The following is a 25,244-nucleotide window of genomic DNA, read 5'->3' as shown; positions in this document are numbered from 1 at the left end:
TTGAGATGGCAGAGGTCGACAGCATCGAGTCCACGCTGCTGAAGATCCAGCTGCGCTGGATGGGTCACGTCTCCAGAATGGAGGACTATCGCCTTCCCAAGATCGTGTTATATGGCGAGCTCTCCACTGGCCACCGTGACAGAGGTGCACCAAAGAAAAGGTACAAGGACTGCCTAAAGAAATCTCTTGGTGCCTGCCACATTGACCACCGCCAGTGGGCTGATAACGCCTCAAACCGTGCATCTTGGCGCCTCACAGTTTGGCGGGCAGCAACCTCCTTTGAAGAAGACCGCAGAGCCCACCTCACTGACAAAAGGCAAAGGAGGAAAAACCCAACACCCAACCCCAACCAACCAATTTTCCCTTGCAACCGCTGCAATCGTGTCTGCCTGTCCCGCATCGGACTTCTCAGCCACAAACGAGCCTGCAGCTGACGTGGACTTTTTACCCCCTCCATAAATCTTCGTCCGCAAAGCCAAGCCAAAGAAAAATTTTTGCAATATGCAGCCTTTGAGTGACCGAGATGCTGATGTACGAGGCTGTGTTTATTTTTAAAAAGGAAATTGAAATCCAGGAAGCCACCGGAGCTTTTGCTGCAGCACAGCTGTTTGGATTACAGCCTATCCTCATTGCAAAATGATACTACCTGGGTTCACAGATGATGTTAGGATTTTAGGAAGAATGGTGAAGTCTCCACTGTAAGAACTTTACGAAGGTGGTTTTGTGGCTTACTTTGTTTCCATCCTTCATCTGTTCCCTAGAATAACTTGAAATCTGACAATCTTATGAAGTCTTCTCTGAAGCTAGAAAATTTTGGAAAATTAGAAACTAATTCATCACAAACACTTATTTAATGTCCATTGGATGAGATCCATTAGGGCCAGAAACTTGCCTGCTTCATCTACGTCTATGTGTTAAGTACTGTATCACTTCCCCGATTACTGTAATTTTTTTTTTAGCTCTTCCATCTCTTCAACTCCCCAATTTACAGCATTACTTGTGTCCTCTAAAATGAAAACATGCAAAATATCTCCATAATTCATCTGATATTCAGATTTCAGATTTATTCAAAGTTGTTACGAGCCCAGAGGACCCCAAAACCCAAGAGCAATAGATATTCACCAAGACAAATGGTTACTTAAACAAAAGTTGCTTTTAATTATCTTTAAACATGAAAATAGAATTACACTTATCACTATTGACTTAACTAACTTAACCCCTTCTAATTCTAAGCGCACGTGTATGTAATGTGTGTGTAAGTTCAGAAAAGTTCTTTGATTCACAGTCCAATCTCACTTCTCATTCCTCCAAGTTTAGTGGTTGCAGACAATCCTTATCTTTGGCTTGGCTTCGCGGACGAAGATTTATGGAGGGGGTAAAAGTCCACGTCAGCTGCAGGCTCATTTGTGGCTGACAAGTCCGATGCGGGACAGGCAGACACGGTTGCAGCGGCTGCAGGGGAAAATTAGTTGGTTGGGGTTGGGTGTTGGGTTTTTCCTCCTTTTCCTTTTGTCAGTGAGGTGGGCTCTGCGGTCTTCTTCAAAGGAGGTTGCTGCCCGCCAAACTGTGAGGTGCCAAGATGCACGGTTTGAGGCGATATCAGCCCACTGGCGGTGGTCAATGTGGCAGGCACCAAGAGATTTCTTTAGGCAGTCCTTGTACCTTTTCTTTGGTACACCTCTGTCACGGTGGCCAATGGAGAGCTCGCCATATAACACGATCTTGGGAAGGCGATGGTCCTCCATTCTGGAGACGTGACCCACCCAGCGCAGCTGGATCTTCAGCAGCGTGGACTCGATGCTGTCGACCTCTGCCATCTCAAGTACTTCGACGTTAGGGATGAAAGCGCTCCAATGGATGTTGAGGATGGAGCAGAGACAACGCTGGTGGAAGCGTTCTAGGAGCCGTAGGTGATGCCGTAGAGGACCCATGATTCGGAGCCGAACAGGAGTGTGGGTATGACAACGGCTCTGTATACGCTTATCTTTGTGAGGTTTTTCAGTTGGTTGTTTTTCCAGACTCTTTTGTGTAGCCTTCCAAAGGCGCTATTTGCCTTGGCGAGTCTGTTGTCTATCTCATTGTCGATCCTTGCATCTGATGAAATGGTGCAGCCGAGATAGGTAAACTGGTTGACGGTTTTGAGTTTTGTGTGCCCGATGGAGATGTGGGGGGGGCTGGTAGTCATGGTGGGGAGCTGGCTGATGGAGGACCTCAGTTTTCTTCTGGCTGACTTCCAGGCCAAACATTTTGGCAGTTTCCGCAAAACAGGACGTCAAGCGCTGAAGAGCTGCCTCTGAATGGGCAACTAAAGCGGCATCGTCTCCAAAGAGTAGTTCACGGACAAGTTTCTCTTGTGTCTTGGTGTGAGCTTGCAGGCGCCTCAGATTGAAGAGACTGCCATCCGTGCGGTACCGGATGTAAACAGCGTCTTCATTGTTGAGGTCTTTCATGGCTTGGTTCAGCATCATGCTGAAGAAGATTGAAAAGAGGGTTGGTGCGAGAACACAGCCTTGCTTCACGCCATTGTTAATGGAGAAGGGTTCAGAGAGCTCATTGCTGTATCTGACCCGACCTTGTTGGTTTTCGTGCAGTTGGATAATCATGTTGAGGAATTTTGGGGGATATCCGATGCGCTCTAGTATTTGCCAAAGCCCTTTCCTGCATTGGTGACTTCAGGGGTTTCTACGAGGCTCTAAAGGCTGTGTACGGCCCCTCACACCAAGTCCAAAGCCCGCTGCGCAGCTCAGACGGCAAAGTCCTCCTCAGCGACAAGATCTCCATCCTCAACCGATGGTCAGAACACTTCCAATCTCTTTTCAGTGCCAACCGCTCAGTCCAAGATTCCGCCCTGCTCCAGCTCCCTCAACAGCCCCTAAGGCTTGAGCTGGATGAGGTCCTCACCCTGGATGAGACATATAAGGCAATCGAACAACTGAAAAGTGGCAAAGCAGCAGGTATGGATGGAATCCCCCCAGAGGTCTGGAAGGCTGGCGGCAAAACTCTGCATGCCAAACTGCATGAGTTTTTCAAGCTTTGTTCGGACCAAGGAAAACTGCCTCAGGATCTTCGTGATGCCACCATCATCACCCTGTACAAAAACAAAGGCGAGAAATCAGACTGCTCAAACTACAGGGGAATCACGCTGCTCTCCATTGCAGGCAAAATCTTCGCTAGGATTCTACTAAATAGAATAATACCTAGTGTCGCCGAGAATATTCTCCCAGAATCAAGTGCGGCTTTCGCGCAAACAGAGGAACTACTGACATGGTCTTTGCCCTCAGACAGCTCCAAGAAAAGTGCAGAGAACAAAACAAAGGACTCCACATCACCTTTGTTGACCTCACCAAAGCCTTCGACACCGTGCGCAGACAATCCTTATACTGTGCACAGAATTGAACATTTATAAAGTTCACCAGGCTTTGGTGCTTGAAAGGCAAATAGTTAGCGCTCAGGAAGGTTCTTGTCGGATTTCAGAGATAGATTCGTTGTACGCGGACACCCACAACTGATTCCTTTTTTAATTAGCCTCTTCAGTGTCTTGCCGAAGAAACCTGCCCCCTCAGGGTTCTCCAGAAGACAACCTCTTTCTTTCAGGTCACCACAGAGTTCCTTTTTGTTTCTCGTATTTCAAGTGAAACATGAGCCACAAGGGCTTTGACCAGGCTAAACTAAGCACTCACAACCTGTCTTCCAAATGGGGTTTTCCACAAGCTTGCCAGCTTGTCCTGTTCCAGTCCCAGTTGCTGCTGCTGACTGTAGAACTGATCTCTCTCTCTCTGGGGAAAAAAAACCTGTTTTACTCTCTCTGCTTGCAAAACCAGATGATCCTCCTAGAACAGGAAGTTCCAATCCAGACAGAATGCGGCCCCAACAAATTCTTTTATCTGTTGCCTTTTGGTAAACAACAATCCATTAGTGAGGTCTCTTGGACACTCTCCAAAGCTTTTGCAAAGGCTCTGGGGCTGACATGCCTAGGATTAGCAGAGGTTTAGTACTTTAAATAAGATCAGTTTTAAAGTGTTTTTATGTGACCTACACTAAAAAACCTGCCCCAATTTATCTCCCAAAAAGATATCTATATTCTGACACAGAGTACACACATCTTCTTCTTCTTCTTTGGCTTGGCTTCGCGGACGAAGATTTATGGAGGGGGTAAATGTCCATGTCAGCTGCAGGCTCGTTTGTGGCTGACAAGTCCGATGCGGGACAGGCAGACACGGTTGCAGGGGAAAATTGGTTGGTTGGGGTTGGGTGTTGGGTTTTTCCTCCTTTGCCTTTTGTCAGTGAGGTGGGCTCTGCGGTCTTCTTCAAAGGAGGTTGCTGCCCGCCGAACTGTGAGGCGCCAAGATGCACGGTTTGAGGCGATATCAGCCCACTGGTGGTGGTCAATGTGGCAGGCACCAAGAGATTTCTTTAGGCAGTCCTTGTACCTTTTCTTTGGTGCACCACTGTCACAGTGGCCAGTGGAGAGCTCGCCATATAACACGATCTTGGGAAGGCGAAGGTCCTCCATTCTGGAGATGTGACCCACCCAGCGCAGCTGGATCTTCAGCAGCGTGGACTCGATGCTGTCGACCTCTGCCATCTCAAGTACTTCGACGTTAGGGATGAAAGCGCTCCAATGAATGTTGAGGATGGAGCGGAGACAACGCTGGTGGAAGCGTTCTAGGAGCCGTAGGTGATGCCGGTAGAGGACCCATGATTCGGAGCTGAACAGGAGTGTGGGTATGACAACGGCTCTGTATACGCTTATCTTTGTGAGGTTTTTCAGTTGGTTGTTTTTCCAGACTCTTTTGTGTAGTCTTCCAAAGGCGCTATTTGCCTTGGCGAGTCTGTTGTCTATCTCGTTGTCGATCCTTGCGTCAGATGAAATGGTGCAGCTGAGGTAGGTAAACTGGTTGACGGTTTTGAGTTTTGTGTGCCCGATGGAGATGTGGGGGGGCTGGTAGTCATGGTGGGGAGCTGGCTGATGGAGGACCTCAATTTTCTTCAGGCTGACTTCCATGCCAAACATTTTGGCAGTTTCCGCAAAGCAGGACGTCAAGCGCTGAAGAGCTGGCTCTGAATGGGCAACTAAAGCGGCATCGTCTGCAAAGAGTAGTTCACGGACAAGTTTCTCTTGTGTCTTGGTGTGAGCTTGCAGGCGCCTCAGATTGAAGAGACTGCCATCCGTGCGGTACCGGATGTAAACAGTGTCTTCATTGTTGTGGTCTGGCATAACATCACGTATAATGTGGCAGAGTGCAAAAAATAAAATGTACATAGCGCAAAACGAGTAAACAAACAACTGTAATCAAATAACGAATGATATAGCCTTGCTTTCCATTATTAATTCCCAAATTTACATTGGACCAGCCCTGTTTGTTGACGCTACTCTTTCTTTAATATCTGTGGAAACTTCTCATCTGTTGTCACATATCTGGCTATTTTATCTTGTACTCTAATTTTTTTTATCCCTTGTGTGCTTATTCATTCTTTGATGTTTTTATTGCTGACCCCTCTTTTCAACTTGCCACTTGGCTTTCTGCAATTGTATGATTTTTTAAAAATGTTTTATATTGTTTTTAATGTATAAGTTAATCACAAGATGGTGAGTTCCCCTCTGGAATTTGTCCTTCTCAATCAAATTATCCTTTTTATTACATAATCTGAAAACTCCTCTTGAATGTCTGCCAATTGATTCACTGATCCTTTAATATAATTTACCAGTTTGTTCTGCTTTCATACCCTTAATTAAGTTTAAAATACTGTTCTTTAGCTGAAGCTGGATGTAAATTCATTTTGTGATAGCTGTTTCCCAGGGGTATTCTCACTACAAAGGCATTAATTAATCTAAATCATTTAAATTGGTTCCAGAACATGCTTTTCTCAGAAATTATCCATAAAATAGCCTATGTGTAGATTGAAATTCCCCAAAATTATTTCCAGTGTAGTTGTATGACGTGCGAAACACATAAATCTGCAGATGCTGTGATTGTAGTAAAAACACAAATGTGCAATAGAAGCTCAGCGGGTCCTTCAGTATCCAAAGGAGGCAAAGATATATGACCAGCATTTTGTGCCTAAGCCCTTCAAGGTATGAGCAAAAGGAAGAAAGGGCAGAGATAGGAGCACAGTTCAACAGGCCATAATTGAACGGATAGGAGGACAGGAGAAGAAAGGTGAGAATTGATTGGAAGAAGGGTGTGGCTCTGAATGCAGAGCTTAAGGAAAGGAGGCAAAGAGAGAGAAAAAGCTAGAGGTAAGAAATCAGTGAGGAGAATGAGAAAAATGGGATTGGGGGAATGGGGCTAACGGAAACCAAAGAAGTTGATATTAAGGACTTCCAGTTGGAGGGTGTCGTGTTGGGTTCAGACACACTCGTTATAAAAATGACATTCGTAGCTTGTTTTATTTTACCATCTTCTTTCTTTGGCTTGGCTTCGCGGACTAAAATTTATGGAGGGGGTAAAAGTCCACGTCAGCTGCAGGCTCGATTGTGGCTGACAAGTCCGATGCGGGACAGGCAGACACGATTGCAGCGGTTGCAGGGGAAAATTGGTTGGTTGGGGTTGGGTGTTGGGTTTTTCCTCCTTTGTCTTTTGTCAGTGAGGTGGGCTCTGCGGTCTTCTTCAAAGGAGGTTGCTGCCCGCCGAACTGTGAGGCGCCAAGATGCACGGTTTGAGGCGATATCAGCCCACTGGCGGTGGTCAATGTGGCAGGCACCAAGAGATTTCTTTAGGCAGTCCTTGTACCTCTTCTTTGGTGCACCTCTGTCACGTTGGCCAGTGGAGAGCTTGCCATATAACACGATCTTGGGAAGGCGATGGTCCTCCATTCTGGAGACGTGACCCACCCAGCGCAACTGGATCTTCAGCAGCGTGGACTCGATGCTGTCGGCCTCTGCCATCTCGAGTACTTCGATGTTAGGGATGAAGTCGCTCCAATGAATTTTGAGGATGGAGCGGAGACAATGCTGGTGGAAGCGTTCTAGGAGCCGTAGGTGATGCCGGTAGAGACCCATGATTCGGAGCCGAACAGGAGTGTGGGTATGACAACGGCTCTGTATACACTAATCTCCGGGAGATCCAAAATGAGTGGTGGACTAGCCTCGCCAAGCGAACCCAACTCAGCGCGGACATTGGCGACTTCAGGGGTTTCTACGAGGCTCTAAAGGCTGTGTACGGCCCCTCACACCAAGTCCAAAGCCCGCTGCGCAGCTCAGACGGCAAAGTCCTCCTCAGCGACAAGATCTCCATCCTCAACCGATGGTCAGAACACTTCCAATCTCTTTTCAGTGCCAATCGCTCAGTCCAAGATTCCGCCCTGCTCCAGCTCCCTCAACAGCCCCTAAGGCTAGAGCTGGATGTGGTCCTCACCCAGGATGAGACATATAAGGCAATCGAACAACTGAAAAGTGGCAAAGCAGAAGGTATGGATGGAATCCCCCCAGAGGTCTGGAAGGCTGGCGGCAAAACTCTGCATGTCAAACTGCATGAGTTTTTCAAGCTTTGTTGGGACCAAGGAAAACTGCCTCAGGACCTTTGTGATGCCATCATCATCACCCTGTACAAAAACAAAGGCGAGAAATCAGACTGCTCAAACTATAGGGGAATCTCGCTGCTCTCCATTGCAGGCAAAATCTTTGCTAGGATTCTCCTAAATAGAATAATACCTAGTGTCGCCGAGAATATTCTCCCAGAATCACAGTGCGGCTTTCGCGCAAAGAGAGGAACTACTGACATGGTCTTTGCCCTCAGACAGCTCCAAGAAAAGTGCATAGAACAAAACAAAGGACTCTACATCACCTTTGTTGACCTCACCAAAGCCTTCGACACCGTGAGCAGGAAAGGGCTTTGGCAAATACTAGAGCGCATCGGATGCCCCCCAAAGTTCCTCAACATGATTATCCAACTGCACGAAAACCAACAAGGTCGGGTCAGATACAGCAATGAGCTCTCTGAACCCTTCTCCATTAACAATGGCGTGAAGCAAGGCTGTGTTCTCGCACCAACCCTCTTTTCAATCTTCTTCAGCATGATGCTGAACCAAGCCATGAAAGACCTCAACAATGAAGACGCTGTTTACATCCGGTACCGCACGGATGGCAGTCTCTTCAATCTGAGGCGCCTGCAAGCTCACACCAAGACACAAGAGAAACTTGTCCGTGAACTACTCTTTGGAGACGATGCTGCTTTAGTTGCCCATTCAGAGACAGCTCTTCAGCGCTTGACGTCCTGTTTTGCGGAAACTGCCAAAATGTTTGGCCTGGAAGTCAGCCTGAAGAAAACTGAGGTCCTCCATCAGCCAGCTCCCCACCATGACTACCAGCCCCCCCACATCTCCATCGGGCACACAAAACTCAAAACGGTCAACCAGTTTTCCTATCTCGGCTGCACCATTTCATCAGATGCAAGGATCGACAATGAGATAGACAACAGACTCGCCAAGGCAAATAGCGCCTTTGGAAGACTACACAAAAGAGTCTGGAAAAACAACCAACTGAAAAAATTTTACCATATACTTAGTGAATATCTACATGTGCAGGGTTTTCCCCACTAGTCCTGAGTCTCTTTCCCCAAGATGCAGAAATGGCCCCCCCAAGACATCATCGGCCTGCTCGATGTCTCACCAATAGTGTTACACCACACCCGCCCCGTTACTTTGCGTTCGAAACCCCCTTTTCTGTGGCTTTGTCCACTACGGTTACCTTTATGCATTCCGATACAAATACACATACAACATTTTCAATACACAAGTCTTTCTTGACTCTGGGTGTTTTACAGCCTCTACAGATTCAGTCTCTGAGATCTCTTTACTTCTCATCCAGACCTAGTTCTTATTATGCCAGGCAAACTCTGTGTTTCAATTGGCAGAGTCTCTCGGCCTGCCTTTGTAGGAGTGTCCATTTCTGACCCATGCTCTTGTTGCTTTTCACCTGGATACTCTGGTATGGGAATGAAATGTTGGCTATTCCATCTCTGTGTCCTTTGTGGTCCGCTAACCATCTACGGCCGTGGACTCTGGTGAACAGAAGTTACTGTACCTTGCTGTCTTGCATCGGAGATTCTTACCTCTTCTTCTGGCACCAGCTTTTCCAAGTCACTCGTTCTGTGTCTAACACTATACCACTTTGTATTCTTACACTCCTTCTCCCTTTCCTCATTCTGGAGTTGTACCAGGTCTGGGAGTTCTAGCTGCAACCTCTCTGAAAGGATTGATATAGACATGCGAAGGTGACATCCCATTAGCCATTAGGCTGGACTGATTCCATTGGTCAGTGGTGTGGCTCTGTGCACCATTAGCCATTAGGCTGGACTGATTCCGTTGGTCAGTGGTGTGGCTCTGTGCACCAATAGTGCACAGTAAGGATCTTTCGCTTTCTTGAGCAGATTCTTCACAATTTGTACTGCTCGCTCTGTCTCGCCATTGCTTTGTGGATACTTGGGGCTACTGGTCACATGCTCGAACCCGTAATCCACTGCGAAGACTTTCATGTTTTGTCCAGAGAATTGTGGACCATTGCCACTTATGTCTCTGGAATGCCATGCCATGCAAACATCGATTTTAAATGAACAATTACATCAGTAGTTCGTGTCAGGCTGAGTTGTGCTATTTCTATGAATCTCGAGAAACTGTCCACCACCAAGAATGAATAAGTCTGTGGAAAGTTTTTGCATGGACTGTCAGGGAATTTACTTGGCATCAGCAGTTCTCTTACGTTTGTCCTTTCCTGGATGTACTCTGCACCTTAAGACAATCTCGCTTATTTGATTACTCAGACCTGGCCACCACACTGTTTGAATGGCACGTTCCCAGCACTTTACAATCCCTGGTGGCCTTCATGTATTTTCACGAGTACCTCGTTCTACATGTTAGCTGGAATAACTAATCTCGTACCATGCAGGAGTAGTCCATTATGCATGCTCAGAATGGCCCTCTCTTTCCGGTAATGTTTGACTGGTCCTTGTCACTGGTTTCTGTCTGGCCAACCTCTGTCAGCACTCATGGTTCTTTCTTGTAGTGGGAGTAAGAGAGTGTATCTGCAGTTGTGAGGTTCTTCCTAGGTGTGTGTGAGATTGTGTATCCCATCAGCCTCATCCTGAACCACTGTATCCGTGGTGGCAGCAAATCCACCAGACTCACAAGTGGTTTATGGTCCATCACCAACTTCAACTGTCGTCCCAAAATAAAATCATTGACTCTCTTGCAAGCCCAAGTCAGTGCCAATGTCCCTTTTTCCAGCTGCGTGTATTGTTGCTCTGTTTCTGTTCACGATCTGGAAGCATAAATGACTGGTGACCAGTCGTCTCCAACCTTCTGTAGTAATACTGCTCCCAGTCCATATGATGAAGAGTCAGCTGATATTCTCAGTTGCCTATTTGGATCATACAACTGAAGTACCGATGTGGATGATAGCTCTCACTTCAGTTTACTAAATGTCCTCTGTTGCTCATGTCCCCAGCTCCACTGGTTTTTCTTTGACAACAGGTCTCTCAGTGGTTTGCCCTTTTCAGCCAGATTTGGTATGAACTTCCCTAGTTGGCTCACTATACCAAGGAAACTTCTGAGCTCACTTATGGTTGTCGGCTCCTTCATGTCCTGCACAGGTCTTGTCTTGTCTGGGTCTGGTCTCGTGCCATCTACTGAGATGATGTACCCCAGAAATTTCACCTGCCTCCTTACAAACTTACACTTCGCTATGCTGAGAGTGACCTATGCCTTTTCTGCTTGTTCGAGGACTGCATGGACCCTCACATCATGTTGGTCCTTCGTGGTCCCCCAAATGAGGATATCGTCCATGTGGCAGGCCTGCAGTAACCTCAGTCATTATTCTGTTCTGGAAGTGTTCAGGGGCAGAGGAGATACAAAAGTGTAGGCAGTTGAAGTAGTAACGCCCGAGTGGTGTGATAAATGTCATGTTGAGAGCTGATTCTTTGGACAAAGGAATTTGCAAAAATCCTATGTTCGTGCCCAACTTAGTAAAATATTGCACACCAGTGAGCATGTCTAGGGTTTGATCCACTGAAGGAAGTATAAACTTTTCTCTGCACACTGATCCATTCAAGGGTGTCAAGTCCACACAAATGTGAGCATCTTCTTTCTTTTTCAGTGCTTCCACCTTGCCACAACACCATTCTGTAGACTCCTCTATGCAACTGATAACTCCCAAGCTTTTCCATTCTTTCAAGCTCTCTCTTCGCTTTGCCCAAGAGAGTACTTTCAGTGATGAAAATGGTTTCACATCAGGCTTGAGTTTAATGATGTACAGCTTCTGTACTAGCCCGAGTCTATTGCAAAGTTTGGGATATGCCTTCTTGACTGTCTCCTGATCTAGGGGTCCAATCTGGCCACTAGCTGGAGTCTCACCAAAGCTGATCTGTTCAACAGCGTAGCTTGTAAATCTCACTTCTGTGATGCTCCTCTCTCTGTATGAGAGTGTTAGAGTGTTTCTTTTGCTGATCCCAGGACCATCAATTTTAACCCCCCCCCCCCTCCAAAAGACCATAGAGTGGCTTCTGTGTTTTTCATAGCTTGCCGTCTCCAGGTATAATTCTTTTGAACACCTGCTCGGGAATGGCTGTAACATTGGTCCGTGTCAATTTTGAAGGGCACTTTGCTGCCTCCTATGTTAATGTCGGCTATCCAGGGCTCCTCACCTGATGCTATTTCCCTGAGGAACAATCTGTCCAGGTCCTCCGCTACCTCATTCACCGTACGGGTTGACCTACAGACTTTTCTGTATTGTCCTCATTTGCTGCGGCTGTGGCATTCTGCACTCCTGGCTGAGCATTGAAATGTTGGGTGGAACAATAGTTTTCCACACTTGGGGCATGTCTTGCACTCTACATTGCGCCATTGTTTTAATTTTTTGCTGTCCTGGCAACTTCTGCTGTCTTCCTCTCTTAAGTTGCTCTGTGTCTGCTGCTAGTTTGCTTGCACATGTTTTTTGCAAGTCGGTTTGCTTCTGCTTTATCACCTCTGACTGTCTAGCATTGTGACTGCTTTCATGAGGTTGATGTTGTGGAGCACACAATAATCACATTGGCTTTAATTACCAAACCCCAGAGCATTACTGATACACTACCCGGCCAGGTTCCAGGTACAGGAGCAAGAGGGGGCACGCCAGCCTTTATTGGGAAATCTGGGGAGGAGCCCAGGGATGAGTTGGGGAAGGTCAAGGAGGTTTGGACTGGCCAGTCTGTATATCTATGCAAATGCCTTTCACCACATTCACCCCTTCTTTGAGATAAAACCCAGTGAGTTGAGATGGAGACATGGAGCACTTTCTGTACTTTATTACATATATACATCATTCATAGTATCCATCACAGGTTCAGCCTGTTCGGTAGTCTCGTGATCCTCTGTGACTTCTGAAGCACTGGGCAAGGCCCCTGTAATTCCTGCGTGGTTCTCGCAGGACTGTGTACTTGTGTGGGTGGAATTTCGGTTACAGAGCCCTGTTGGGGTGGGCTACTTGCTGGCAAGATCTCTGTGGGATTGACTGCTGGAGGTACTTGACTGGTGCTGGGGTGGGGGGAGGGGGGGTTTCTACGGTTATCTGGGTGCGGTGGGAATGCATAAAAACCCTGGGGCATAGATGGGCGCTGTGGCGATTGACCGTCTAGTTCTTCTGGGATCACCTGATCAGTATTAGTTTACCCTGCCCGGGCCATGTCTCCTATTGACACAGTGTCCTCCCTCCCGTCCTGGTACTGCACAAATGTGTATTGTGGGTTCACATGTACCAGATGCACTCTTTCCACTAAGGGATCTGTCTTGTGGGGTCTAATATGTCTGCGAAGAAGTACCGGCCCCAGGGTCATCAGCCAGACTGGCATCATGGTTCTGGATGCCAACCTCCTGGGAAAAGAAAAGAGTCTCTCATGGGGGTTGCATCTGTAGCCGTGCACAGCAAGGACCTGGTAGCATGCAGCACATCCAGTAGTACCTCTTGCCTCTGGGAGTCAGGCATCCCTTTTGACGTGAGGGTCAACAGGATTTCTCTCTAGATTGTACCGTTCTCCCTCTCCATTTGCCAATTCCTGCAGGGGTTGTGCCTAGTAGTTCTGCTTGTGGCTATCTCCGCCACCTGTAGTTACTGTTGCAGGTCCTGACTCATAAAGGAGGAACCCCTGTCACTGTGTTTATAACTGGGGTATCCAAACATAGTGAATATGGTCTGGAGTGCTTTGATGACCATGGCTGCAGTCATGTACGGACAAGGGATAACAAATGGGAACTGGGAGTACTTATCCACTACATTCAGCAAGTAGAGACTCCTGTTATTGGATGGGAGGGGACCCTTGAAGTCCATATGAAGACATTCAAAGGGAATGGGTTGCCTTAATCAGTTGGGATCTATCCGGTCTGTAAAAATGTGGCTTACATTTGGCATAGACTGAGCAGTTAAGGAATAGTTCCCTAATCTCCTCAACTGAGTAGGTTAAATTTATAGCCCTCACAAGGTGATACAGCCTTGTGACCCCAGGGTGGCAGAACTTGTCATGCAAGAACTTCAGACAATCCGCTGGGACATGTTCATTGGACAGAGTATCGGGTGGCTCATTAATCTTCCCGGGCCGGTATAGGATCTCTGGGCCAGTTGGGATCTGATGGTATGCCAACTTAAGGTCTATGTGGAGAGTTCAAATCTCCATTGCATGATCTTATCATTTTTCATTTTACCCCGCTGTTTGTTGTTGAACATAAATGTGACGGCCCTCTGGTCCGTCAGCAAGGTAAATGGTCTACCAGCCAAATAATCCCTCCAGTGGTGCACAGCTTCCACTATAGCTTGGGCCTCTTTCTCAGTTGCTGAGTGCCTGAGTTCCGGGCCCTGGAATGTTCTAGAGAAAAATGCCATTGGCCTGCCTGCCTGATTCAGCGTGTCTGCTAGGGCAACATCAGAGGCTTCACTTTCCACTTAGAATGGGATGGATTCCTCATTGGCATGGATCGCTGTCTTGGCATTCTCATCCTTGATGCCCTCGAAGGCTGTGCTGATGGATGGAATGTTTGTTGTCTTTACTAATGGCAGGGCCTTGTCTGCTAAATTGGGGACCCATTGGGCATAATAAGAATGGAACCCGAGATACCTTTTCAGGGCTTTCAGGTTCTGGGGCAATGGTAGTTCCCTAAGGGGGCGCATTCTCTCGGGGTCCAGGGACACGATCCCTCCCTCCACCACGTACCCTAGTATCGCCAGCTGTGAAGTGCGGAACACGCACCTTCTGATTATACGTCAGGTTTAGGGTTTTTGCTGTGGTGAGGAATTTCTTTAGATTCGTATCGTGTTCCTTCACGTTAAGGCCACATATGGTGACGATATCCAAATACAGGAACGTCGCCTTTAGCTTGTGATCATCCACCATGTGGTCCATCTCCCTTTGGAACACCGATACCCCATTTGTCAGACCAAATGACACCCTGCAGAACTGATACGGTCAGCCGTCAGCTTCAAAAGCCGTGTAGGGCCTGTCCTCTGGGCCAGTTGGGATCTGATGGTATGCCGACTTAAAGTCTATGGTGGAGAAGACCCTATATTGGGCTATCTCATTCACCATGTCAGCAGTTCGGGGTAGGGGTAGGCATCCAATAATGTAAATCTATTCACAGTCTGGCTGTAGTCTATTACCATCCGGTTCTTCTCTCCCCCAACCTCCCTTCCTTTTACCACCAACACCTGAGCTCACCAGGGGCTGTTGCTGAGCTCAATGATGCCTTCAACCAACAGCCTCTGGACTTTGGTTTTAACAAAATCTGACCTCCTGCTTTTGGCAGCTATGGGTCTGCAATTCTCTGATAAGTGCTCAAATAATGGAGGCGGAGAGACCTGAAAGGTAGACAGTCCACACATAGTGCTCAGCTTACTCTCATGGCTGAGCTGAATTCCTCATTCTACACTGTGATGGAGGGTGCGGACCGTCAAACTGCATTGTTACACTTTCCAGCTGACACTGGAAGTCTAACCCCAGGATAACTGGCACGCAGAGTTTGGGCATTACCATGATTTTAAAATCCCTGTACTCCCTGCCCTGCACCCTTGTCTACCCGACAGTACCCACACGTCTCTGTGAACTGGGCTTTAGATCCCAGGGATATCCAGCGCTTTTCCGGAAACCCCTTCAGTGCACAGCGCTTTATTAAATCCGGATGGATAAAACTTTCAGTGCTCCCTGTGTCAAACAAACAACCCGTGACGCAACCGTTTACTTCAATGCTCATCATCAATCGCTCCAGCTGGTGAGAACTGTTCTGATCCAGTGTTACAGAGGCCAGAGTTGGGTTCAATTCAGAGTCACCAGATGGCTGCCCCCAGTACTCGCACATGGCTGGGACCGGAGGTGAAGTTGGTGATCGCCGATCTGAAGCCAGAAGTGACATTAGCGATTGTCATCTTGGTGACCGTACCCCCAAAGATGGTGACCTGTCCCTTGGCACTGCTGGTAGTGGGCTTCCCCCAGCATACCTTTGCATAGTGCCCTTTCTTTTTGCAATTTGAGCACACTGCATTCCTGGCCGGGCAGGACGCCTCGGGGGCAAGAACCCGCCCTTGTCAGCCCCGGCTGCCGCCGGTGCCATATTCCAACATGGTGGTGCCCTCATTCCTTATCTGGACACCAGACCACAGGTGGTGTAAGCCTCACAGTTTTGCATTGCAGTCTCCATCACCTCCCCCAAGTCCAGTACTTCTTACAACAGGCAGTTACCTTTTTCCAGGAGTCTTTGATGGATCTGGGTTGATAACATATTTCTCAGCAGTCCTTCCCGCATCAGCTCGTTGGCATACTCAGACATTCATCGCAGTACACCCACAGGCTCTATCATTGCCTGCGCGATGGGCTCCCCAGGGGCTTGACGCCAGGTCATTAATTTGTACTTCACGACCACTGGGTTTGCTCGGGTCCTGTACTGCTGCAGCAGGGCCATCGCCTCGTCATACGTTCAGCAGTCTCTATTCAAAACGCTCAATCACCCACAGATGCAAACAGGAGATCATACTTATGTTCAGCATCCCTTAGGTTGTGGCGGCGCATAAATGTCTGCATCCCATGCAGCCACCTCTCAAAGGTAACGTCTTCATTGGGTTCCCTGGGTTCAATCGTGAGTGTAGTCGGTCGGAAAATTTCTCCCATTACCCATTGCAGACTTGATGCAGACCCCAGGGCTGCATCCGCTACTGCACCACGTGGTTGGGTCAACTCCACCATCTGTGGGCTGGATGACCAAGTATCTTCCTGATCGCTGCTGCCTTGTCCTGTATGCTGAGCTTCCATGGCTTTTGTTTTGGTAATTAGATTGTGGACCACACAGTAATCACTTCGACATGATGGAGTAATTAAACAGCTTTAATTACCAAAAACCTGAGCATTACTGATACACTATCTGGCCAGGTTCCAGATACAGGAGCAAGAGGGGACAAGTCCGGGCACGCCAGCCTTTATTGGGAAATCTGGGGAGGAGTGAAGGGAGGAGTTAGGGAAGGTCAGGGAGGTTCGGACTTGCCAGTCCACAATCTATGCAAATGCATTTCACCACAGAGGTCTTTGTCGAGTTGCAACCTCTCTGACAGTAACAAATCTCTTAGACCCACTACTAGTCTGTCATGCAAAAGTTCATTGTTCAAATCCCCATATTTGCAGTTCTCTGCCAGTGTATACAAGACTGTAACGAACGCATCTACTGTTTCTGGAAGCTGCTGCATTCTCTTGTTAAATTTCGCCCGTTCGTTAATTACGTTCTTCTTAGGCATGAAATAATATTTGAACCCTCCCCGTACTGCATCGTACTGCTGCCACTGCACGCCTGTTAAGTCTAGGCCTCGTACCACGGCATCAGCCTTGTCCCCTTGCAGTATACCAGTGTATTCATCTGGTTAGTTTCAGAGGAATTATTTAAATTACTTGTCAGTCTGAAGTGCTCGAATTTTCTTAGCCACTTCTCCCACGCCTGTGGCTTAGAGAAGTCGAAGGGTTCTTGAGGTTTTATCGTGAAAGTTGCCATTGGAGGAGCTGCCACTCCCAATTGGGGTGCCTCTACATGTTCAGGCCCATCCTCTATCTTAGCTCACCTCTTTCACATTTATTCTTTCACAGCCTGCCCAAAGTGGCTCAAAGCTCCACTCCTGACACCATGTCCTGTTGGGTTCAGACACTCTCGTTATAAAAATGACCTTGGGCCTGGAGTAGAGTTCGTAGCTTGTTTTATTTTACCGTACACTTAGTGAATAGCTACGAGCACAGGGTTTTCCCTGCTAGTCCTGAACCTCTCTCCTTAAGATGCGGAAATTCTGCCCTGTCACTTCATCGGCCAGCTCAATTTCCCGCCAATAGTTTACACCACAGATGGTGACCAGACAGAATACAAGGTGTTGTTCCTCCAATTTGTGAGTGGCCTCCATTTGGTAGAACATGAGACCATGGACAGACATGTCAACGAGGGGTTGAGGTGATCCCTGACATTGTGGTGGCTTGAGTGAAGGTGCTCAACTAAGTGATTTCCCAGTCTGTCCAGTCTCTTTGCTGTAGAGGAGGGTTGCAACAGGAGCACTGGATGCAGTAGATGATCTGTGCACACTCACAAGTGAAGAGTTGCCTCACCAGGAAGGTCTGTTTGGGTTTTGAATGGTGACAAGGGAGAAGGTGTGGGCACAAGTGCAGCATTTCTTGTGATCATAGGGGTAGATAACAAGGGGATGATTGTGGGAAGGGTGTGGACGAAGGAGTCACGGAGGGAAATGATCCCTGCAGAAGGTAGAGAGGGAGATTGTCTGACCAGCTGCATTCATTTGGTGGGGGGAGGGGACTGTCGTGGATGTTTGTTGGGGAATTGTTTGTGATGGGTTGGTGGGTTTTCTGCACTATTTGAGTACTGAGTGGATTGGAAGGATTGGAGGATGTCTGCCTTGGAATTTTTGTGTGTGGAATTAAGTCAGAATTGGTCTGAATGCCTGTCCTGAGAGGAGCAAACTGCCCAGTAAATCCTGTTCATCTAGTTTTATTAATTCAGAAATTTTTAATATCAATGTTTATTACTTGGCATGTTACTGGATGTGATATGAATGTAAGACCAGAAATCATGACCACTTAGCTTCATTGATAAAGAGTGGTTACTGTTTCCAGTGTTGTGTTGCAATTACTTGATCCTTTTGCATTTGAGCAGCTTAGCTATGCCAAAGGTCTTCTGGCATAATTTTTATCACAAAAGTTAATTCATACTGGTAGTTGGTGCATTGGTAGTGTTGGAAATTGTATGGAATATCGAATGTGTAGGCTGCTGGTTATAAGGTAATATGAAATTCCATTCTGGTTCCATGAGGTAGGAGAAAGGGAAGCAGCGGAAATGATAATAATGCACTTTTTTATTATGCCAGAGGGGAGTCTGGGGGAAGAAATTGGGAGATAATGGGACTAGGCAGAAAAATAATTCTGCCCAGACTAGATAGACAATAGGGCCCATCTCTGTGCTGCATTGTTTTATGGTTTTCCTCCTCAGTGGAAAGCTGAATTATTGGAACAAATGCACTGTGATGGGAGGAAGAGGAAAATTGGAGTGGATGCTGTCAAGAAAATGGGTTGGAAGGAAGTCTACCTGTGGGCTTGTAGTGGAAATTGGCTCATCTCCTAATATAGAAGTAAGAAAATCCCAGTACCGCAAGAATCAGAAATGGACTAGATAAAGGTGAGGGCAAGGTGGAAATTGGTAGCAAAGGTAATTTAGGAATCTGGTGGAAGAGTCATCTGTAATTCTACTCCATGTCAGAAAGGTTTGAGGCACTAAATGGCTTTCAGCCCTTGGTGTTTGTTTTTTTGTCGTTCTGTTTTATTCAATAAGTTCAGTTTTGACTTCCCTTTTAAATATTTTTATTGAGTTTAACATAAACTTGTATACAAGTTTTAAGGAAAACATGTAACAAGTCATTTCACATACTTATGTTTTTTTTTAATGGATAGAACTGCAGGGTTCTTCAATCTACATGAGAAACAAGTTATTAAATTAATCTATGATAACCATGTCAAAACCCATATTTGGCAAATTAATCCAAATAAAAAATTGAGAAAAAGTTTTTTTTTAAAAAGCTTACTCTAAAAAAAAACCCCTCCCTCTAATCAAGGTTACCTTTGTAAAAAAAAAAGAGAAATTGTGGATCGGTTAGGACCTCCAGACATTGGAGAGAGAATTTCCGGAACATTCAAACTTCTTAATTCTTCCTATCGTGATAGTCTTCTATAAATGGGCCAGTTTTGACTTCTAACATTGTCGAATGATCTATTTGACAGCCTGAAAAAGCAGAGTTAATTGGTCCTCAATCTATATTATGGTGATAATATCCTCAAGTATTTTGTACTCATCGATGGAAGTGTGAGAGGTAAATTCTGCTGATTTTTGCAGCTTCAGGGACTCAGTGGTTCATGCAGCATCCATGCAACAAGTTGGATCAGGACACTTTCTCGTTATTCTGTTTGTTTCCATCTATGGGTGCTGTGTGGTTCATTGAGTCGTGCCAAGTTGTCATTATTTGTTCAGAATTCCAGCAAATGCAGTTGTTTATGCCTCTATGTAATGGTGTAGACCTTGCAAGGTAATGTAATGAATTTGACCATTTGTCATTTCAAATTGCTTGCAGGAATGATTATTTTAAAGAAGATGAGTGAAACAGGATTTATCTTTCACAGCATTCATCCAGTGCCATTACATTTATCAGAAGAGACTACCTCGTCACATTTATGCACAAACAATATGGAAGGTATTGACAGCGAGTTCAAAAACTTTGTGGAAGTATTCCTTGTTGAAGTTTACAGATGCAAGATTTGTACATTCACCAGTAGCCTGAAAATCAAAATGAATTCTCACATGGAGGGTCTTCACAAACCCAAGGACAATGATCAGATTTCCAAGAAGTTAACTGATGATCACACAGAAGACAGCTCATATAACCCTGAGCTCGACATGGAGTCTGAGACAAAAGCAGGTGAAGACATTATTGTGGACAACTTAGAGAGAATGTCTTTTCTTCTTCCTATGTATAGGATGCTTCACAACATTAGTCCTGTGTCCTGTGAAATGGGACTAGGAGGACGAGGTGATCACCTGCATGCTTCCAATACCTGTGAGGTCAGCACCTTGTTTGAAGGGGAGCCTGAATCCTTTCACTTAGATGGAACCCAGCCTGTGGCGTCAGAGCGTCAATCATCCCCAGGTGTGCCTGGCATTTGTGAAGATGACGAAGAAGCTCAGTCAGAGCATCTTATGTCACTGGGACTCTGTCGGATTTCCAATAGTAACAAAGTTCACACACTTAATGTGGGAAACCATTTCCCAAATGCTAGCAGTAATCGTGTGATTCGTAAGAAGCTCAGGAAGAAAAAGAGGAGTGAAAACCGATGCTTCAGTGAGGCTGGAGGTCCTGAAACTGAGATGCAAAATCAATATTATTCTTGTAACTTGTGCAAACTGGACTTGAAGTCAAAAGATACATATAACATTCACATGACCTGTCATGATGGGGTTGCATCCTTTAAATGCATCCACTGCAATTCTTGCACAACAGAGTGGAAAATGATGCAGAAACACCTGAAGAGTCACAATGTGGAAAGGTGGGCCTACCATTGCTCCTTTTGCAGCAAAGTATTCACGAAACAAAACTCTTGGAAGTTGCATGAAGTCACCCATCAACAGCAACCTGGCCTTTACCACTGCCCCAAGTGCCCATCGTTCTATCCCTCAGAAATTGTGAGAGATTTGCATTCTGCCTGCCATGCTGGAGGAGCTTTCAAGTGCACACAGTGTGATTTTACCGGTAGGTGAATGCTGTTCTTTCTTGGCCCAGAGGACCCCAAAACCCAGCAGCAATAGAAATTCACTAAGATAAATGGTTACTTAAACAAAAGTTGCTTTTAATTATCTTTAAACTTGAAAACCGGATCCAACTTTAACTTGATGCTTTCAATTTAACTTAACCTAACATAACCCTCTGTAATGTGTGTATAAGTTTAGAAACGTTCTTTAATTCTTTAATTCACAATCCAATCTCACTTCTCATTCCTCCAAGTTCACCGGTATCAGGTAATTCTTATACTGTGCACAGAATTTAACATTTATGAATTTCACCAGGCTTTGTTGCTTGAAAGATAAATGGAAGGTTCTTGTCAGTTATCAGAGAGAGATTTGTTGCTCATTGGACACAAACTGATTCCTTCCGATCAGCCACTTCAGTGTCTTTAACCATATAACAATTACAGCACGGAAACAGGCCAATTTTGCCCTTCTAGTCTGCACTGATCCAAGTACCCTCCTCTAATCCCACTTACCAGCACTCTGCTCATATCCCTCCATCCCCCTCCCATCTATATACCTATCCAACTCTTTCTTAAATGGCAAAATTGACCCTGCCTCCACCACCTTTCCCGGAAGCCCATTCCACACAGTAACCACTCTCTCAGTAAAGAAGCTCCCCTTCATGTTGCTCCTAAACCTTTGCCCGTCAACTCTTGTATACTTCTTGTATTCCTCTTGTATCCATCTCTCCGTCTCTCAATGGGAAAAGCCTTTCCACATCAACTCTATCTATCCCTCTCATTATCTTAAACTATCAAATCCCCTCTCAGCCTTCTACGTTCCAAGGAATAAAGACCTAATTTGCTCAATCTCTTCTTGTATTCCAGATGCTGAAACCCAGGCAACATTTTTTTGTAAATCTTCTCTGCGCTCGGGATATCTTGTTAATATCCTTCCTATAAATCGGTGACCAGACTGCACTCAGTACTCTAAATTTGGCCTTACCAATGCCTTGTACAGTTTCATCATTACTTCCCAACTCCTATATTCTATGCACTGATTTATATAGGCAAGCATACTAAAGGCCTTCTTCACCACCCTATCCACATGCGCTCCTACCTTCAGGGAACAATGCACCGTTATTCCTAGATCTTTCTGCTCCTCTGCATTCTTCAGTGCCCTCCCATTTACCACATGTGTCTTTCTTTTAGGTCACCACAGAGTTCCTTTTCTGTTTCCCTTATCTCAGGTGAAATGCCACACAGCCAGCTATCTCCTCTTGTATAGACCACAAGTGCTTTGAACAGGCTGAACTAAGAACTCACAACCCATCTTCAAAATGGGGTTTTTCCACAAGCTTGCCAACTTGTCCTGTTCCAGTCCCTGCTGCTGAACTGGAGAACTGAATATCTCTCTCTCTCACACACACACACAGACACACACACACACACACACACACACACAGAGAAAACCACATGACCCACTTAGAACAGCAAACTTCACTCAGACAGACTGCGGCACTGGACCCAATCTTCCGAGTCCGTCCATCTGTTGCTTTCCAAAACAATTATCCATTACTCCACAGTATGTCCAATTAGCACCTACTTGTGAATTCTCTATAGGCATTCTTAAAGCACTCGGAGCCTGGACCCTCTGGCTTGAGCAGAGCTCTTGCATTGTAAAAGAGTGTTTGTTTGTGACCTACACAAAAAAACCTGCCACAATTTGTATCCCTCAAAATATATCTATATACAATATAAAATATAACATAATCTGTCACAGGGGATCAGTAGCAATTCCTTGACCAAAATTGAAATGGATGGTGTCGAGAAAACATGTTTCATATGAAGTTGTAATAAATATTCTTGATCTGAAGCATAACTGGCATTCTGTCTCCTTGAGGTCACCTGGCCTGCCAAGTACTTTAAGTACTCTCTCTTTAGTTTCAATTCTCTGCCCTCCGTTATCTTGGATTTGCATATGACACTAATGTGACTAGATTTGCTTTTTATATTTCTCTTAAACCACATAAGCAATTGAAACAAATGAGCCTACAACTTTGAAAGGGATAATGAATGGAGAAATTCCGTAAAGTTACAAAAAAATGGAAGCTGATGACCTAATCTCTGCCTTAATCAATGAAGGGTTCAACTGTCTTAATTAATTAGTGTCTGGTTTCATTGATTGGATTAATTAACCAACAATTGATTAATTAACTGGATTGAATGATTTCAGTAGATTTTAGTAAGACCATAAGGCAGGAGCAGAATAGACTATTCATCCCATTGAGTTTGCCCCACCATTCAATCATGAGCTGATCCATTTTCTCACTCGTCCCCACTTCCTGGCCTTTTCCCCTAACCTTTGATGCCCTGGCTAATCAAGAACCTGTCAATCTCTCCCTTAAATACACCCAATGACGGCCTCCACAACTGCCTGTGACAACAAATTCCACAGATTCACCAGCCTCTGGCTAAAGAAATTCCTCCACATCTTTATTCTAATTGGGTGCCCTTCAATCCTACAGTTGTGCCCTCTTGCTCTAGACCAGGGATGGCCAAATCGCGGCTCGCCAGCCACATGCGCCTCTGACATGTAATGTGCGGCTATTGGGGAGGGGAGGTGTCAACAGGTCGCCAGCTGACTGTCAACAGCTTGCCCACTGCTAGGCACCTGAAAGCTGCTAGCCTGCCTTGCTGCTTTCAGGTGCCTAGGGGGAGCGTTTGGTGTGTAGACTTGATAAGAAAAAAATCTTTTGGAAAATTGCTCCCTTTGAAACAATGCTGCTTCACTATCTGCAGTGTATCAGCATTTTGCAAATGGATGATTTGCAAGACAAGGATTGGAAAATACTTTCCCCAACAAAACTGTACCAGGGGTGGGCAACCTCCTGCGCCAGCCGCTCCAGTCCCATAGTCCTGCACCAGCCGCCCCTGCCCTGATGTCCCGTGCTGGGGTGCTGTCAGGCAGCGGGGAGTTGGGTCACTGGGCAGCAGGGAGGGGGGCTGTCAGGCATGGGGAGTTGGGTCGCTGGCTGATTGTCATCAGCCTGCCCCCTGCTAGGCACCTGAAAGTGGCTAGCCGCTTTCAGGCTGCTGCTTTCAGGTGCCTAGGGAGAGCGTTTGTGCCTAGGGAGAGCGCTTGAAAGTGGAGAGCGCTTGAAAGTGGAGAATATACCTCCCCGAGGTGGGTTGAGTAAGTACACCTCGGGGACAGGTTCTCTGGTTTCAGGTGGCTTCCCGACAGCTGTATTCTGGTATTTTAGGCGGCTTTTCTTTCGGGTATTATGGCCACCTGAAAAGGGCTAACGATAGTGTTAATGGGTATGGCTTGCGATAGCATTATTGCTACGGCTCTCAAACACCTGAAGTTTATGGTATGCGGCTCTTATGTTAAGCAAGTTTGGCCACCCCTTTTCTAGACTGATGATTTTGATTTTCTGAGGTCTTATAGGTTGGAAATTTGCTGGTTTGATTCCTTTTTTTTTGTTTGTTTATTTAATATTTCACTGTGAACTACTACAATAACAATATACACATTCATCATTAAAATATACACAATGATATTTGTCTCCTTTTTCCTCCCACCCTCCCCACCCCCTGTAACATAAAGTTAAAGTAAAAGAAAAAAGAAAAATAAATAAACAATAAAAGAATACAAAAGAAAAAGAAGTTGTCGTCTTAAATTTTATATTTAGGTATTTTTATATTTGTTGTTTATTATTTTAAGAGGTGAAGGTTTGAAATTCATGGTTTCTAGTATACTCTATGTATGGTTTCCAAATTTGTTCAAATAAAGTATATTTGTCTTTTAGATTGTAGGTAATTTTTTCTAATGGAATACACTACCTAAGTGGTAGTTGGGTTCCTACAATTAGCCTCCACAACCGAGGCTAATATGAACAAAAATCAGCTCGCACCCCTCACTCAGTCCTTCTCCTGTTGGAAATCACTTGCAGAAATAGGAGCTCAACTGTGACATCTATAATCCTTCTCTCTATTCCCTTTCCATCTAGTCTATTAACAATGGGAATGGAGCATCCCATGTAAACCTCCCCCTGCATCTCCCATTTACCACCTGTATACCAGATTGGTTCTGTTGCCTGACAGTGCCTTGCTGATCCTCTTAAACTCTCAGCGGAGTCCAGTAATTCCTTCCATCAACAGCTCCCCTGTATATTGGCCACATTGGTGTGTCGAAGTCGCATGATGATCTTTGCGTTCACTGATGACAATATGAAAATGTCAACCTGGTGTATCATTTATGGCTGTCATTTCAGTGACTGAATTCAAAATATGATTTTTATTTTCTGATTATGGAGATGTGAAGAGAATCTCTCATCTTGCAGCTGGGTATAATGAAACTATAACAAAGGCCATTTGTTCAATATTGTACAAACTAAGAAAACATGCACTGTTAAGAATCAATCCAAATATTTCATTGCATTAAACTGAATGTCATAAAGCCAGAATATAGTCATCCCA

At 45.7% G+C, this 25,244-nt stretch overlaps 1 protein-coding gene across 7 annotated transcripts in view; it reads left to right on the top strand.

Annotated features, from left to right (window-relative positions):
• LOC138751328 (oocyte zinc finger protein XlCOF6) overlaps nucleotides 1-25,244 on the top strand; it is a 67,241-nt gene that overhangs the window by 7,848 nt on the left and 34,149 nt on the right. For all 7 annotated transcript variants that reach the window (XM_069913489.1, XM_069913494.1, XM_069913491.1 and 4 more), the window contains one exon: nucleotides 19,610-20,782. In XM_069913489.1, the coding sequence (XP_069769590.1) occupies nucleotides 19,610-20,782 (1,173 nt within the window). The remainder of the gene's footprint in view (nucleotides 1-19,609; nucleotides 20,783-25,244) is intronic.

Source organism: Narcine bancroftii, chromosome 1, assembly GCF_036971445.1.
Source record: "Narcine bancroftii isolate sNarBan1 chromosome 1, sNarBan1.hap1, whole genome shotgun sequence".
Taxonomy (NCBI): Eukaryota; Metazoa; Chordata; class Chondrichthyes; order Torpediniformes; family Narcinidae; genus Narcine; species Narcine bancroftii.
This window is presented reverse-complemented; position numbering and strand designations above follow the sequence as displayed.